Here is an 18360-nt window from a genome sequence, read left to right as displayed (position 1 = left end):
TTTCATGGGTCCCTTTGTGAGCTCACATGGGATAAAGTATATTCTTGTTGCGGTTGATTATGTGTCAGAATGGGTGGAAGCAGTTGCGCTCCCCAACAATGAAGGTAAAAATGTTACCGCATTCTTGGAAAAGAATATCTTCGCCAGATTTGGTACACCTAGGGAAATTATCAGCGATGGAGGTTCCCACTTTTGTAATAAGTTGTTCAAAGCGCTACTTGAAAAATATGGTGTCCGCCACAATGTAGCCACTCCTTACGATCCGCAAACTAGTGGGCAAGTCGAAGTGTCCAACAGAGAATCAAACAGATTTTGGCGAAGACTATGAATGCCAATAGAACAGATTGGTCAAGGAAGCTTGATGATGCTCTATGGGCCTATCGCACCGCATTCAAGACTCTTATAGGTATGTCTCCCTACCAACTAGTATATGGAAAGTCTTGTCACTTACCGGTAGAGATAGAGCATAAGGTTATGTGGGCGATGAAGAAGCTTAATTTGGATTGGGGAGCCGCATCAAATCAAAGGTTAAATGACTTAAATATGCTTGATGAGTTTCGCCTAAAAGCGTATGAAAGTTCAGCCTTGTACAAAGAGAAGATGAAGAGGTATCATGATCAACGAATTGAAAAGCGAGAATTTGTTGTGGGTGATCTTGTGCTTCTATTCAACTCTAGATTGCGCTTATTTCCGGGCAAACTCAAGTCCAAATGGACCGGGCCAATTTCACTAATGAAGGTGCTGCCCAATGGTGCGGTGAGCTTGAGAATAGTGAAGGAAGAAGGTTCATGGTAAATGGACAAAGGATCAGGATCTATCTGGGAAACACAGAGAATGTACAAGAGATTTTTAAGGCCTGCTATCTTGATAAAGTCTGAGTAATAAGGGGCCTGCGTCGGGCTGCGACGTTAAATCAACCGTTGCTTGGGAGGCAACCCAAGATGTACAATCTAGCCAACTATAAGTTTTGTTTTGCGTCTAGTTGTTTCTTCGGTTAATTACGTCTTTCTACTCAATTAGATAGGTGCTTTAATTTCTTGGTTACTATTGGCTAGATATAGTATAGGGTCCGTATCTAAAAAAGTGTCCAAAAAATGTATAAAGAATGGCCTAATGGTTGCTACATGTGCAGGTGCGCAAGGCAAAATCTGTAGAAAATGTTCTGGTACAGAGGTCTACGGACCCCATCGACGGTCTGTAGTTCATTCTACGGACCGTAAATGGCGTCCGTAGATCCCAGGTAAGTATCTGAAATTTTACAAAGTGTGAAAGTGATCTACGGTCCCCATCTACGGACCGTAAGCGTGGTTTTGTAGGTTCAACCGTAGCTAAACCGGACCCACCCGCTTGTTGATGATTCTTCGGCGCTAAGCGCCACAGGTTTGCTTCACCCAAATCCATTAATTTTTACTGCTTTTTTTGTTTATTCGGGACAATTTCTCCTATTTTTGTTGTGGGTGTGGTAAATGGATTATGAGTGATAGGGTGAAGTCTGAGTAACCCAACTCATAATCCTCTCTTGGGGTTTTCTTGCCTGTGTTCTTTTTCCCCAAGAGACTGCTTATTTTTTGTTGAACCGGCTTGTTTAGGATTGTATGTGTAGAAGCATGAGAAAGAATGATAGCATAAGCATAATGGCATGAGCTTGTTGAAAAAATGATACTCGTCCAAAGATATTGAAATGTGTGCTAAAAGTTGTAGACTAGAATAAGTTGAATGTGTTGGCTCTGAGTATGACAGGATAATGAAAAATTTGATTTCATGACTTAAGCTAAAGACTTGAACTGGGTAATCTGATAATATGATAATTGTACTGTATGCCAAGAGTGTGCGAGAATCGTTGGTTGTTCAAACAAGTGGTGCCAATCTAGAACCTGCCCGGTTGGTCCTGTGAAGATAATCTACTCTAGAGGCTAGGAAGTGATCATAGGCCACTGTTTTGAATAGTCCACTAAATGCCTAAAAGAATCCGACCAAATGAAAATGAATCCTCCCGTTGATCAAAAAGCTTTGAGGCTAAAAAAGACCATTTCTTTCTAAACCCGTAACTCACCTTCCCATAATCTATTGTTTTGTCCTCGGTCCCTCCTTGGACATGTGCACCTCAACTTAGGCCAAAAGCCTAAGTTGAGGGTGGATAATGCAAAAACTGACCTCAATCTCGGTCCTGATCCAACATTAGGTTTTGTGCACCTCAACTAACGAAAATTCCATTAAGCTAAGGGTGGCTATGAAAGGGGAAATCTAAAGAAAAATGGGTATGAAAAGAGTTTGGTGTTGAAAAAGAAAAGGAAAAAAAGGGATGTGGCTTTGTGCAAAAGAAAGTGAGCAAAACTAAAGAAAAGAAGAAAAAGCGATAAAAAGAAGAAAAGTGAAAAATAAAAGAGCTACAAAGTCGAAAGTCACATCAATGATGGAAAAGAATCAAGGGAAAGAGGAGAAAAAGGTAGGATGTCAAAAATAGGGACAAAAGAGGTAGAAAAGCCTAATGTAATGTCAATGAGGGCAGAAAGTCACTAAAAGTACCCAAATGTACCACATCTGACCCTGAGCCTACATTAGAAGCCAAGAAAGTCCTATAGTGATCCTCGAACCTAGTTGGAGAGTCTAAGTAGTGAAAATAAGGGCAAGCCTATGGTATTGAAGCACTAGTTGTAATTGAAGTTACTTCTGAGCGTGAGTGTTGAATGAATCCTTGTACTTAAAATCATATTTATTGTGTGAAAAAAAGGGATTTCGTTTGAAGTAACGGCACTGGTGACATTGTTGGAAAGTTGGTACCTTAGTGATAGTAGAACAGTGTATGTGGTTAGTTGAGTGGTCGATCTGTTCATATTTTCATCCACACAAATTAGCTTGTTGAGTCTAAAAGAACATATTTTGCACCCGAAAAGAGAGTTGGGATAGAGAGCCATGTGATTGCTTGTGCTTAAATTGCTTGCTTCTATACAAGTGTCGTTTAGAGTCTTAGTGCGTTGCTTGAGGACAAACAACAATTTTAAGTTGAGGGTGTTGATGTACTGTGAGTTTACGGTATTTTTGATACATTTCACTTGAGATTTGTGTGTGTCTAGGGCTATTTTGTATTAGTTTATATGTGTTTTTCTCATGTTTGCAGGGACTAGGTTCAGGCACGGAAATTTGAAGACACAACTGAAAGAAGTGCAAAAAAGGACATCTACGGAGGTAACTTATGGACTGTAGGTCCAGTTAGGTCCCATAGATGATAGTCATAGAAGGGCAGGAAAGGCATTGCTGAAGATCAGGGAATTATTGACCAAGTGTGGAACCACGGTTGTGACTTACGGACCTTAGATTGATCTACGGACCGTATTGATGCTCTGTCAAATCATTCAGAGATTGGTTCCAGTACCTGATGCTGAAAAAATTTAAGTGTGGCGTTACGGAGAAGCGTTACAGACCGTAGATAGACTTATCGTCCGTACTGTTGAATCGTCGATTGTGACGGATTTTGCAGATTTTGAAGAAAGAAAAATTGCCTAAGTCCTAAGCCATGGAAGGGACCTATGGACTGTAGATCGACTTACAGACCATAGGTCAGTCTCGTAGAATGAAGACGCGTCCTGCAACTTTATTTCCTTATTTCGTTTCCTTTTTAGTTAGGACTTATTTTTCTATATATAGGGTATGTAAACCACGTGTTTGGAGGTTAGACATTATTATTTTTGTTCTAGTTTTTGGCTTGAGAGATTAACTTGCAACTTTAGCAATTCTTAATTTCCTAAGCACGTTTTGGTGATTTTTACTTTGAAATTCAAGTTGAAATTTTGGGATTATTCTACTCTACTACGTAAGTTCATGATTTATTCTTTAAACATTATGAATTGTTTTCTTGCTAATATGGGTAAATAAATCCACAACTAGGGTTGTGGAACCATGAGCGATTAACGAAGTATGAATAGTAACTAAGTAATTCCCGAATAGTGTTTTTCATGCATTGATAATTCTTTCGTCTAGAAGTCCTTTTAACGGTGCGCAACGTTAGAATTCGCCTTGTTGCTACTTGCCGGACCAAGGAGGCAGTTAATAAGAAAAGAATTATCAACATAGATTTAGTGTGATACTATCTAATAGAATTAATGTCGCTTTGGCGAGGGTGAAAACTAAGCCATATATCAATATGACGTCTATTATGAGGTAATGATACAGTAAATTATAAACACGTAGCTGGACCAAGGTGCGGGGTGAAATTCTCTAGATGTCGGACCAAGGATTTAGAGATACATAACTTATCGCTTTGCATGTAATAGACTAGGAAGTGATTGCTATTCATAGGATTACCGAATTATGAGCTCATGGGAAACACGTATGCCCTAGTTTCCTTCTCAATTTGATAACAACAAAAGTTTGAATCTTGCTACTAATACTTCATAATTCGAAATTGTACACAATCCCCCCCCCCCATTTTACCTATTTGTCTCGGAAATACATTAGCTAAACAAATATAATCGTTATTGAACTTAAAGTCTAAACCATATTCCTTGTGGGATCGACCCCAACGGACAAGTTGCGTTCTTTACGTGATAACTATCGCTTATGCTTTTGTAAAGAGGTGTAATTTGAGCATATCACCTAGTACCAGCTACCAGCGGTGATTGTTCATACCATATTTTGCAACTTCGGGATATCGGAGACAAGGGTGAGCACTTGGTGTCCTAGATCAGCATGTCTCCTTCTGTATAGGTTAGCTTGTCTTTTGCCTTGACGGCTTGTTGTGGTCCACTATTAGGACTTGTATTTACTCTTGGTAGACAACTTTGTACTCGTGATTTCAAGCATCTGGGAGGGTATCTATTTTATACAGTTTTGGGTTAGCTTTTTGTTTCTGTCTTTTCTTATTATTAGCGTTCTTTGTTGGTTTAGTTCTACCCTTGTACATATACATGAATGTAGGTAGTTCATGTATTGATTAAATGGACAATCCCCTAATTCAATGGAGTCATAATAGATTAATTATATTTGGAAAGCCCTAACAAATATGAAAGATAAAGAATTGAGGAGAAAAGGTTGAAAGAACAAAGATCCATAGTAAGTTTTTTATGAGAGGACCAAAGGAACGTGACTTTTCTTTTCAAGTTCAATTGACGATTATTTATTAGTATTCATTTAATTATGTTGGTAATTAAAAGGTTACTCAGATTTTTGAAGTTACAAGATTGTACGCATATTAATAGAGTAGTAGAAAAGACTTTCCATTATGATTACTTATTTAAAAACAATTAAAAGTTATAATATAATTATTATTATTTTTATCAGGGATAATTCATAAATACCCCCCTAGACTATGACCGAAATCCTAGAGACACACCTAAACTTAACTAAAATCCTAATTCCCTCTGAACTCATTTTTTTCGTATTTTTGTGCGCCTTTGTGCTGATATAGCACCTTCAACCATCCAAGTTGGTTGTGTTTCTACACACTCGCCCACCATGTGAGTAAATATATAGTTTTTATTTTTTTAATTAAATATAAAAATAAAATAATTTTTTTTTTTTATTTTATAAAAATATTCTTATTTTTTAAAAAGAAATATTCTTTTTTTTATGTTGTATTTAAATTAAGTTAATACACAATTTTTACCTTGTATCGAAACTTTATTTTTACCTACATTCTTTTTTTTCTCTTTAATTTTCTATTGAGTTTGTTTTCTGTGTCTTTCGTTTTGATTTGATTTCAAATGGCTTATATTTAAAATAAGCTAATTTTGAATGGATATCAAAATAATGAAGGAAATCAAATAAAACATAGAAAATATTAAAACATTAAAATTAAAGGGCGCTTTTAAATTGTTGTTCTTTTAAAATACACATAATTTATTAAAAATAATTAAAAGTGAAAAGATAATAAATTAATTAAATAATGTTTCAAAATGAAAAGAAATTAAAATAATTATTTTACAAAGAAAGAAACAAAAATAATTAAATATATAAAAGTTTTATTATCAATAAATATGTGTACTAACTAATTATAAAGTTACCAATCAAAAAATGACCTGTGTCCAATTTGTGCACTCATGAGTTGCCTTCAAGAGAGTGTGCACACTCTCTATGACATGTCAACGTTTGTGGTGTATTTATTCCATTTTAAATTAGTTTAGGGGGATAATAAGACTCTAGTTAAGTTTAGGTGTGTCTCTAGGATTTCGGTCATAGTCTAAGGGAGAGTATGCATTATCCATTATTATTATTATATGATCAACAATGATTTAATATCTTCCCACTTTTAATATTTAGTATAATTATGATTACTATTTAATATTTTATTACTTAGATATTTTATAATATTTTTATTTAATATAGGGGTCAAATGATAATCCAACTTGATACTTTGGAGGTTCCACTTTTATTAATACTAGTTCTTCGACTCGTGCATTGCACGTGGTTGTCGTTTCAGGATATACATGCTATGGGAAAATAGTATTGATATTATTTAAACATAATTTTGTATAGTTAACTTTACACAAAATAATATAGTAGATTCTTTTATGAATGTGGATTGTTGTATCTTCAATTATTCAGCCGACCTTATGAAGACGGTCAATCAAAGTGTATCGTTGTATCTTCAGTTATTCAGCCAACCTTATGAAGACGGTCAATCAAAATGTTATTAGATAAATGCAATAATTATTTATTTATTTCAACTGCATGAAGTTTAAATATGTAAATAATCATATCTCACTAAGACTTTCTAATAGATAACATTCTTTGTGTATTTTCCTCGCCGTCTAACAAAAACCTTCATTGTCCATAATTGTTTTTCCTCTTGAAAGTGCAACATAAAGTTGACCATTTTTTAAAAGCATGTGTAACTTATGCTGGTAGCAGCTGTTTAGATTTGATGGGGACATTTAAATAGCTTTAATAAGGCATAATTGGAGAGTTTCAAACTTGGTGAATGAACGATGCTAATAACATGTTAGAAGAGTGAAACATTAGATTCGATTCAAATATAAGGATAGTCGTAAAGTAATGAGGTTAATATTATTTAGTTCAAATTAAGTGAACGAAGAAATAGTAGATAGATAGATTCCATTGCGTAAAATATTAGGATACCTTAAGTAGTAGCAAGAGAATTTAGTAAAATGAGTTTATAGCATACTGTGTTCAAAACAAAGAGTATCGATATTAATAATATGAAGAATAGTACAAAATTAAAGATACACACAATTAAAAGGCAGTACATGGAGTAACAATCAGGGAAGAAATATTGGTTCAACAGAACAATGACAATAACACATTAAGACTCTGGACACAATGACACATTCATTAGTGGATGGCTTAATATGTTGCAACAATTATAATGACATAACACCTTTTGCCATCAATAAGCCATTTGTTTTTTTCTCTGGCATTCCATATTTAGAGGACCATTGACAACTCCCTGCTATTTTTCCACTTTGGCATTTACGAATCCTTCTGAAACCTCATGTTTGAATTTTTGTTCAGTCAGAAAGTAGATAACAGGTAAACATTACTAAAAATGAGCAGAGAAAAGGCCCTAGAAGCATATGAAATCAAGGGATTTAAAAGTACTCAATTTGATTCAAAGTGGGAAAACACAGATGAGGAGGAGCGTGACTTGGGTGAATATATATGAACTTTCCAACAAAAGAGTTATTGCTGCTGCATTAGGATCAGCCCTGCGATAGCAACTGAGCCAAATAGATAATGTGCTACGCCTGGCCCCTTTTCAGTAGATGAGATTAGGATGAAAGGGCTTTCTTTCAAGTCTTACGTAAGTTCATCGATGTGTACTCCTAGGCTGTGAAAGAGAGGGCGGACCAGGAATTGAATTAGATGCATCTAATGCCCTTGCCCTATGACCTATAACGCTAGTCACTATTCCCACTGTGCTAGAAAGTATGCCCCACATCCCAAAGTGGCGAAGAACAAATAGAATTTGCTACAAAATCCGGCAAACAGGGGAGTAAATGATATGATTGATCTATAGAAAGACGAAACTGGATTCGTGGAGAACTAGCTAGCTCTGGGTTCGAGTGGCATTTCATCCTGGCATGGTTCTTTTGCTTCAAATCTTCAAGGCAAGCGAATGATGATCCTTGTGCAATAGGGATTAGCCCAATCTCTTCGTCAGTCCTAAATGCTTCTCTTACCTTAGTCAATGTCGTAATATGAAAAAAAGGAAAATCTATAAAGAAAAGAGATAAGACTAGTCATTGCACTAGTAGTGTCTACAAACCTCCCACTGCGGTACCATCTCCTTTTTTACCAGCCGAGCTGCCCTGTTAACCCTTTGCGGTGCTTCCTTCCTAGCTGTACTCACAGAGCCTGGTTATAATTGTCACGACCCGAGTCTACACCCTGGATGTGGCCGGCACTAGAGAATCATTTGTTGGTCCCCAAACGAACCCTCATCCTGGCTGACTACAAGCGGAAGACTAACTCAGGCATACAAAGCTTAAAAACTAAATAAAAATTCAGGAAACTCAATTATAAAGCTTTAACTCAAATGAAAAACTCTGAATAAAAATAAATTATTCAACTCACCATAAAATAGTCAAATTAAGTCTTTAAAACATTTAATAAAATAAATGAATAGACATCTGAAACTCTACAGTCTATCTATGAAGCCTCTAATGACAAAGATAGAAGTCGGGAAAAGACCCACGACCTCCTAACAACTGAAATAACTGACAGTAAAAGTGGAACCTTCCGTAACGAAGGAGGCTCACCATATATAACTCGAACTCCATGTGGTATCAACGAAGCTCCTGTTGATTACCCTGAATACCTGTATCCGCATCATTAAACGATGTAGTCCAAATGGCTCAGTACGTGGAATGTACGAGCATGTAAGCGGAATTTTAAAGCATAACATAAGCATGAACTTGATAAAAAGGAAACATACTTACCTCTTTCCAAACTTACTAAACTCAAGGAATACTCGAAACAACTCAAACTTACAAAACTCAGAAGTACTCAAGGATACTCAACTCAACTCAGTAATAAGTTTCTCAACTCAATAATAAGTTTCTCAACTCAGTGAAACTCAATAATAAGGTACTCGACACAATGAAACATAGATCAATTGAAGATACTCAACTCGAAATACTCAACTCCTGATACTGAACGATAAAATAATAGTAAAAGATGCAAATTATATGGCAAGCTGTAAAACTGTAGATAGCAACTCAATGTATTGAAAAATACAATAATGCTTAGTGTGTATATAAAAATACTATATAACTATGTGGGAGTTTCTCTAACTGACAACCATTAGTATGAGCTATGTGATGATACAACGTCTCGCCCGCGCTGCCAGAATTGTCCTATACTTTCCCTAGGTATAAGACCTCTCAACTAAGTGGGTCTACTAGTCTATGCTAAAAAGCACTAAGGAATCATCTAAAAAGTATAACCCTTTCTACCCACGTCGGCTACATAGTTTATGGAGGATGTGAGTTGTATGAACTCTCCCTCATATCTGTGCTCAATACTACTCCCAAAAAAAATCAGCTCATATGTTTAAAAATATAACTCTTTCTGTGGTTTGAGATTATTACTCAAAATATTTCTCTAAAAAGAGATGTTACTCATCTGCTCAAAACTCTTTTTGGAAATCTCAGTTTCCTCCTCTTTTAAAATGTGAAAACATTTACTCTTGGGAATACTAAGTTCCCATATATCATTTTAAAGAAAATGAACTCGACTCTACTCTTACTCAAGTCAAGTGCTCAAGTCTTAAAACATGTTTAGAAAAAGTTGTAAAAGATTTCTCAAAATAGGGTTCATGCCGAATGATGGATGTGGACGACTCAATTCAAAGTTTTCAATAACTATACAAATAACTCGATACTCGGAACTCAACAACTCAGAACTAAAGAACTTCAATGATACTACTCATTTCAAGAATGCTCAACTCATAAGGGTCATGCGGAATTATAGGCATGAACAACTCAACTACAGGACTAAATGATACTACTCATCTTAAGATTTCTCGACTCATATGGTTCATCCAGAATTATGGGCATGAACTACTCAACTTAAGGACAACATGGGTAACATGTAATATTTCCATGATTAGGAATATAATCTGAGAAGGTTTAGGAACTCAATACTCAAGACTTAGAACTTGAATATACTACTCATCTCAAAGGTACTCAATCTATGAAGTTCATGTGGAATTTATGGGCATGAACGACTCAACTCGAGGGTCTACAAAACATCATGAAACTCATGTATCCGACTCTTCTCATTCCTATACTTACTTCCTCAAAACATAGCTCAAATCTATAGTTGATCTCAAAAGATTAACAATTGAACTCTACTCTTAACTCCCTCTTGAATGTGAATTATTAATGCAAGAGTTATGGTTTATGATATGAAGGATCTCGTGATGATAAAGTAGACTCATGAAAAAATTCTCCTCATTCTCATACGCACCTGCTCGAGTCTTGAAACAAGTTATTCGAAATTGTAGAAGATTCCTCCAAAAGACTCAAATGGACTTTCTCAAAAAATGTTTGAAAGAACTCTCAAAACTTGACTCTCAACTCTACCTCTAATTTGATTTATGAACTCAAGGTTGTGATTTGTGATAGGAAAGATCTCGTGATTTTTTGGAATATGTTTAGATAGTTAAACATGAGAAATGGTTGAAAAACAATATTTGGGGAGCAATGCCACGATGCAGAGATGAATTAAAAAGTGTGGTCGAAATAATTTTTGTAACAGTGGAGTCAGCAACCTCTCCGCTGCGCGGAGAAAAAATCTTCACAGTGAAGGAACATGTCCACGTCGCGGACCTGGTACACGTTTATTTCTTCCTCGTTTTCTAACCTCAATTCGCGTAAATTTGATTCTTTTTCTCAATTTCTCTTTAGATTTAGATACCCAATACATGTACCAAAGAATCTAATCAAACACAACACTAAATTCGACTCGATTTCCTCAAGAACTCATCAATCTCATCTTAACTCAAGAAAAAAAAGTCAATTTCAAGAAAATAATTCAAGAACATCAAACCTTCATCTTTCTAGAATGAATTTTACGCTGAAATTAACATGATTGGCGTGCGGGTGAATAGAACCAACACTATGGAAGCTTACATACCTCTTAGAAATCAAACCCATGGTGAAAATCCGCGACAAAACTCAAGAACCTCAACCAACGCCTTGATCCTCTCCTGTTTTCTCCTCTTATCTCAAAACCCTAACTTATTTTTATGAACCGTAAAATGAATTCAATCCGATTTGTGCCCAACTTAATTATCAAAAATGAATTTAATTAATTGGGTAGTGAAAAGACCATAATACCCTTCAAAAATCCAGTTTTGACTTTCCTTATCTAGACATCCCAACTTCGAATGGACATATCTCCGTCATACGAACTGGAAACTGAGAAAACTCGGTGGCGTTGGAAATATAATTCAAAGATCTTTCATACGGTATCTAATAGAACACCTAACTCATTCTGATCTAGGAGTTATGGTCGTTTGAAGTAGACCCAAAACTCATACTTAGCTTAACTTTGCCAAACTTTCGAAATTTTATTATTTCCAAAAAAAAAAACGGTTTCTTTCCAATTCTAAGTCTTTCTAGTTCTTTCAAAAAGCGAGGTGTTACAATATCTCCCCCTTGGGATCATTCATCCTCGAATGACGGCTAGATTGGGTATGAGACGAGGTTACTCTTATCATCTTTGTCATACTAACTAGAATTCTCCGCATTACTATTAGAAACCCACTAAAGGCACCCATTTAACTATTTCTCATAGAAAACCTCATATTTTTCTTCCTCCTCATTAATAACCTTAGACGAAATTAACACACCATCACTATCACGATAAGATCATTAACCTTATCTTTTTAACAACACTCCACTACTATAAGGACCTCTAAAAAGATATCCCCCAAACTCTTTGGAACTCATTACTATCTTACTCTCAAACATTTGACTTGATTTCTCATCTTGTCACCTCCCCCTTAGGTCTAAAGCTGACACTTGAAAGCTATAGACCTATTCCATCAGCTCTAAACTGGTCTACATCCTCTTTTACACTAACACTTAGGAGAAGGTTATTTATGGAGTACCAAACTCTCAATAGGTAGGTACTAAGACCTCTTTCTAAGGTGTTTTTCTTAACCTCTTTTGATTACTCACCCTCTCAGTACACCACTTAATGCTTCTTGTTACTCTTGTGACTTAGCCACACTTCACTGCCCTTATCTAAAGGTTAGGGTCTCTCACTTGTACCACTCATATTTGTTGTAGCTTATCACCTCAATTCCTCACCTATTCTATGTCAAATCTTCTAGATCAAATCTTAAGACTAACATCATCACCTTCATGTTTCTATTCTTTTGATCATGACACTCATCTCAAATTCAAGCTTAATGTTTATTACTAAACCTGGATATCAATATGATTGCTCGCCTACCATACTATACCTCATTACTTGATCAGTTCTATAACCTTCTGAACATCATGAACCTCTCAAACAAATCATAAGCCTAGCTTAGACATATCACTTCATAAATACTTTACTCTGTTATTCAACACATGAATTTAGTCTTCTCTAATACAATGGAACATCATCAACGCTATTCTAGTTAACAAATATATATTCTATCTTCTTGACTAGCAACTCTTACTCTACCCATAAGGGAAAACTCCTCATCAATAACTTACTGGGTGCATGACTATAGTAATATAGTGTACTAAACTTCTGTATACTTTCCTCGAACTCTGGGCTCTTTCACTACTACTGCTCATGATCTCGTAACTCATGATTTCTTTTCGGGTGCAAATATTACCCAAGCTCTAAACATACCTCCTCATAAGGATCTCAACTGAAACAAGGCTTAAGGAAAAGAGTACAACTCACTTTTAGCTCAAATGCACGATTCGTATTATAATTATAGGTCCATTTCTCTGAAACTGAACACTTACTCAATCATGGGCTTCTTTCAAGCCCCTCTGGAGTCACATGACTTCCTTTAGATTTTTTCTAAGAACAACTCATCGATAAAGGACTGGAATTTTCTTTTCAACCACCTCTATCATGATGGGTAGTTGAATGAATCTGAGAACGCACGAGTTAGAATAAATCTCTATGACAAAGCTCTATTACACGATTAAGAGTATGAAAGATGGAAAACTTATCATAAATGTCTGTAGTCCCTCATTTATAGAAGTGGGGCCTTCACCACCATAAACAAGATCCTATTGACACGGCTTCATAGACACCCTAGGACACTTGAACTTTGTGCTCTGATACCAAGTTTGTCACGACCCGAGTCTACACCCTGGATGTGGCCGGCACTCGAGAACCATTGTTGGTCCCCAAACGAACCCTCATCCTGGCTGACTAGAAGTGAAAGACTAACTCAAGCATACAAAGTTTAAAAACTGAATAAAATTTCAAGAAACTCAATTACAAAGCTTTAACTCAAATGAAAAACTCTCAATAAAAATAAATTATTCAACTCGCCATAATATAGGCAACTTAAGTCTTTAAAACATTTAATAAAATAAATGAATAGACTTCTGAAACTCTACAGTCTATCTATGAAGCCCCTAAATGACAAGGATGGAAGTCGGGACAAGATCCACAACCTCCTAACAACTGATATAACTGACAATAAAAGTGGAACCCTTCGGAATCAAGGAGACTCACCATAGTTAACTCGAACTCCATGTGGTATCAACAAAGCTCCTATTGATTACCCTGAATACCTGTATCTATATCATGAAACGATACAGGCCAAATGGCTCAGTACGTGAAATGTACAAGCATGTAAGGGGAATTATAAAGCATAGCATAAACTTGAACTTGATAAATAGGAAACATACTTACTTCTTTTCAAACTTACTCAACTGAAGGATACTCAAAACTACTCAAACTTACAAAACTCAGAAGTACTAAAGGATAAGATTCTCAACTCAGTACTAAGGTTCTCAGCTCAGTAAAACTCAATAATAACGTACTCGACACAATGAAGCAAAAATAAACTCAAGATACTCAACTCAAATACTCAACTTGTGATACTCAAGCATAAAGCAATAGTAAAATATGCAAATTATATGGAAAGCTGTAAAACTGTAGATAACAACTCAATGTATTAAAAAATACAATAATACTCAGTGTGTATATAAAATTTTTATATAACTATGTGGGAGTTTCTCTAACTGAAAACCATCGCTATGAGCTATGTGATGATATAACGTCTCGCCCATGCTGCAAGAATTGGCCTATACTTTGCCAAGGTATAAGACCTCTCAACTAAGTGGATCCACTAGTATGTGCTAAAAAGCACTAAGGAATCATATCAAAAGTATGACCCTTTCTATCCATGTTGGCTACATGGTTTATAGGGGATGTGAGTTGCATGAAATCTCCTCCATATCGGTGCTCAATACTACTCCCAAAAAAAATTCAGCTCATATGTTTAAAAACATATCTCTTTTTGTGGTTTGAGATTATTACTCAAAATATTTCTCTAAAAAGAGATGTTACTCAACTGCTCAAAACTCTTTTGGAAATCTCAGTTTCCTCCTCTTTTAAATGTGAAAACATTTACTCTTGGGAATACTTAGTTCCCATATATCATTTTAAGGAAAATGAACTCAACTCTACTCTTTCTCAACTCAAGTGCTCAAGTCTTAAAACAAGTTTAGAAAAAGTTGTAAAAGACTTCTCAAATTAGGGTTCATGCCGAATGATGGACGTGAAAGACTCAATTCAAAGTTTTCAACAACCATACAAAGATCTTGATACTTGGAACTTAACAACTCAGATCTAAATAACTTTAATGATACTACTCATTTCAAGAATGCTCAACTCATAAGGTTCATGCGGAATTATAGGCATGAACAACTCAACTCAAGGACTCAATGATACTCCTCATCTCAAGATTTCTCGACTCATATGGTTCATCCGAAATTATGGGCATGAACTACTCATCCTAAGGACTGCATGAGTAACATGTAATAGTCCCATGATTAGGAATATAATCTCAGAAGGGTTAGAAACTCAATACTCAAGACGTAGAACTTGAATATACTACTCCGCTCAAAGGTACTCAATTTATGAAGTTCATGCGGAATTGGTGGGCTTGAACGAATCAACTAAAGGGTCTACATAACAATATGGAACTCATGTATCCGACTCTTCTCATTCTTAATACTTACTTCCTCAAAACTTAGCTCAAATCGATAGTTGATCTCAAAAGATTCACAATTGAACTCAAAGACTTTCTTGGACTCTACTCTTAACTCTCTCTTGAATGTGAATTATGAATTCAAGAGTTATGGTTCATAATATGAAGGATCCCATGATGAAAAAGTAGACCCATTAATACAATCTCCTCATTCTCATACTCACTTTCTCGAGTCTTGAAACAAGTTATTATAAATTGTAGAAGACTCCTAAAAAAGACTCAAAGGGACTTTCTCAAAAATGTTTGAAAGAACTCTCAAAACTAGACTCTCAACTCTACCTTGAATTTGATTTATGAATTTAAGGTTATGATTTGTGATAGGAAAGATCTCGTGATGTTAGGAGTATTTTTAGATAATTAAACATGAGAAATGGTTAAAAAATACTGTCTGGGGAGCAAGTCCACGATGCAGAGATGAATTAAAAAGTTTGGTCAAAATAATTTTAGAAACAGTAGAGTCAGCAACCTCTCCGCGGCGCGGAGAGAAATTCTTTGCACTAAAGGAACAGGTACGCATCTGACCTGGTACCCGTTCCTTGTTTGGTTTTCAGTTCTTCCTCGTTTTCTAAACCCAATTCACCTAAATTCGATTCTTTTTCTTACTTTTTCTTTAGATTCAGATACCCAATACATTTACCCAAGAATCTAATCAAACACAACTCTAAAATCAACTTGATTTCCTCAAGAACACATCAATCTCATCTTAACTCAAGAACGAAAGTCAATTTCAAGAACACAATTAAAGAACATCAAACCTTCATCTTTCAAGAATGAATTTTATGCTAAAATTAACATGATTGGCGTGTGGGTGAACAGACCCAACACTATGGAAGCTTACATACCTCTTAGAAATCAAACCCATGGTGAAAATTTGCGACAAAACTCAAGAACCTCGATGAACGCCTTGTTTCTCTCCTTTTTTCTCTTATTTTTTCTTCTCTCAAAACCCTAACTTATTTTTATGAAGCGTAAACTGAATCCAATCAGATTTTTCCCCAACTTAATTATAAAAATTGAATTTAATTAATTCGGTAGTGAAAAGACCATAATACCCTTCAAAAATTCGGTTTTGACTTTCCATATCTAGACAACCCAACTTCGAATGGACATATCTCCATCATATGAACTTCAAACTAAGAAAACTTGGTGGAGTTGGAAATATAATTTAAAGATCTTTCCTACGTATATGGTAGAACACCTAACTCATTCTGATCTAGGAGTTATGGTCGTTTGAAGTCGACCCAAAACTCATACTTAGCTTAACTTTGTCAAACTTTCCAAATTTGATTATTTCCAAAAAAAAATGGTTTCTTTCCAATTCTAAGTATTTCTAGTTCTTTCAAAAAGTGAGGTGTTACAATAATTTAGGGCCTGTAGATACTAGTATAACATCTCCTATTCATAGATCTGCGCTCGCCTTTATACAATTGGATACAAAATTATCTATTTTTGAAACATGAATTAAAGTACTAGATCTTTTTTAAGGTAGTAATACAAATTGCATATCAAAATAAATCTTCAACTTCATGTCTAATGATTTCATATGACATGACATATTATGTGTTTTTTCTTCTTTAGAAAGAAAAAATGGAACTAGGAGTGATTGGGGAAAAGGAAACATTATCTTTTACCAAGTAGTGCTCCTTTTTTTACTAAAAATATTTTTTACATGTATCTAAAGAGTGGACCATATCTAACTACTTTGATGCACTTGAATTTCTTGTTACAAATGTACTTATTTGTAAAATGATACAAGGAAAAAGAAAAAAACAACAGAGTCTATCTAAATGTACTTTGTTATTTGCATAAGGAATTGTTTCATATATGCTTTAATGTTAAACATGAACACAATGTCATATATCACACTTAATATTAAATATGGGTTAGAAATAGAGTATTTATTGAAATTTTAGATATCTTTTGCACATATATCTATGCCCCAACTGTGTGTCAAAATTTTGAGTTTCACTTGAACTCATACCTTCTTAACTACTCCACTGATGATAGGGGTCTTCAATTTAAATTAACTTTACAAACGCAAAGACACAATAGAAAACTTTCTGCTTCACCACACAAGCACAATTTCAATATATGTTCACTTCATCCACATGTGAAATGAGATAAATTAAAGCATCCATATGATGTGTAATATATTTAATACATAGATGGTTGCTTGGGGAAGAGTAATATAGAATGGGGTTGATTTTCAATTAGAAGGTTCATGAGTCTAAACCAAGTCAATGAAGATAGATTGGCAAAAAATCTATTTTGATGAATTCAGCGGCTCAGGGAAAATTGCATCAACATGGCGATGATACATTGGATCAGCAAGCCAAAGTCTAGTAATGTAATGATGAGACAATGTACACATGTGAACTTCTTCAATAATCCAGATGGTTGCTTCAGCTTTGCCCGAATCGATGATGTTATCTAATGGAACATCTTCATTATCAGCACCTAGCCTCATTTGATCAAACTTCTTCATCTGGACATTTGTCAGGTAATGTAGGGGTTGCCCATAGAACTCCTTCATGGATGCAGCAAATCCAACCCATGAGGTGAAAGGGATAACAATGCCACGTTGTGTGGGCATAGGGACCTTCAGAAAATCACTTGGAAATTATGTGAGTTATAACACGTACCTTCAGAATAATAAGAGGAAGATGAATCACCTAATGATACTTGGTCACCAAATGGCTCTGCTCCTTTCATTGTTGTAATTGGTACAGAAAAAGAAAAGAAAAAAAGCATGTTAGAAGGAAATAACTAATCAATGAATCAAATTAGTAACTAGATCGAAAGCTATACAATATCTATAGACGTCTTCTTCTGCGCATAAAAACCTAATTGTTATGTGTAATACCTAACACTTAAATTTCAACTCATATAGAATATTTAACAAAATTAATGTCTTCCTTTCATCCCCTCCCCAATGTAAATAGATAGTACCATGAAGGCTAAGTACAAAAAAATCAGGCACGCAAATGACTGTTCAGATACAAATGCTCATGCATTTTCAATAGACGGCTATTTTGATTTATTTTCATATAATTCTAATGGTCATGTTTAATATTCACCATCATCTCAAATAGAAAAAAATCTAGCAGATTCAACAAAATTCATGCCCAGATAATTTTTTTCTTCTTTAACCAAAATGC

At 35.2% G+C, this 18360-nt stretch overlaps 1 protein-coding gene across 1 annotated transcript; it reads right to left on the bottom strand.

Moving 5' to 3' along the window:
* Positions 1-17465: 17465 nt before the first annotated feature.
* On the bottom strand, positions 17466-17914 carry LOC107062700 (protein RDM1-like). Its single transcript, XM_015313645.1, has 2 exons — positions 17885-17914; positions 17466-17801 (listed from the first exon to the last, which is right to left on the bottom strand). Exons 1-2 carry the CDS (start codon positions 17912-17914, stop codon positions 17466-17468), a joined length of 366 nt encoding a protein of 121 aa, XP_015169131.1.
* Between the last annotated feature and the right edge of the window lie 446 nt (positions 17915-18360).

This window comes from Solanum tuberosum, unplaced genomic scaffold, assembly GCF_000226075.1.
Source record: "Solanum tuberosum cultivar DM 1-3 516 R44 unplaced genomic scaffold, SolTub_3.0 scf00011, whole genome shotgun sequence".
Classification (NCBI taxonomy): Eukaryota; Viridiplantae; Streptophyta; class Magnoliopsida; order Solanales; family Solanaceae; genus Solanum; species Solanum tuberosum.
The sequence above is the reverse complement of the archived record's forward strand: the minus strand, read 5'-3'. Positions and strand labels throughout refer to the sequence as shown.

Bases quoted from the DNA above. Each gene is read 5' to 3' on its own strand.
- LOC107062700 (XM_015313645.1), bottom strand. From the start codon at position 17,914: ATGAAAGGAGCAGAGCCATTTGGTGACCAA. The intron at 17,802-17,884 runs GTATCATTAGGT...GATTTTCTGAAG, and splicing joins CAGAGCCATTTGGTGACCAA to GTCCCTATGCCCACACAACG.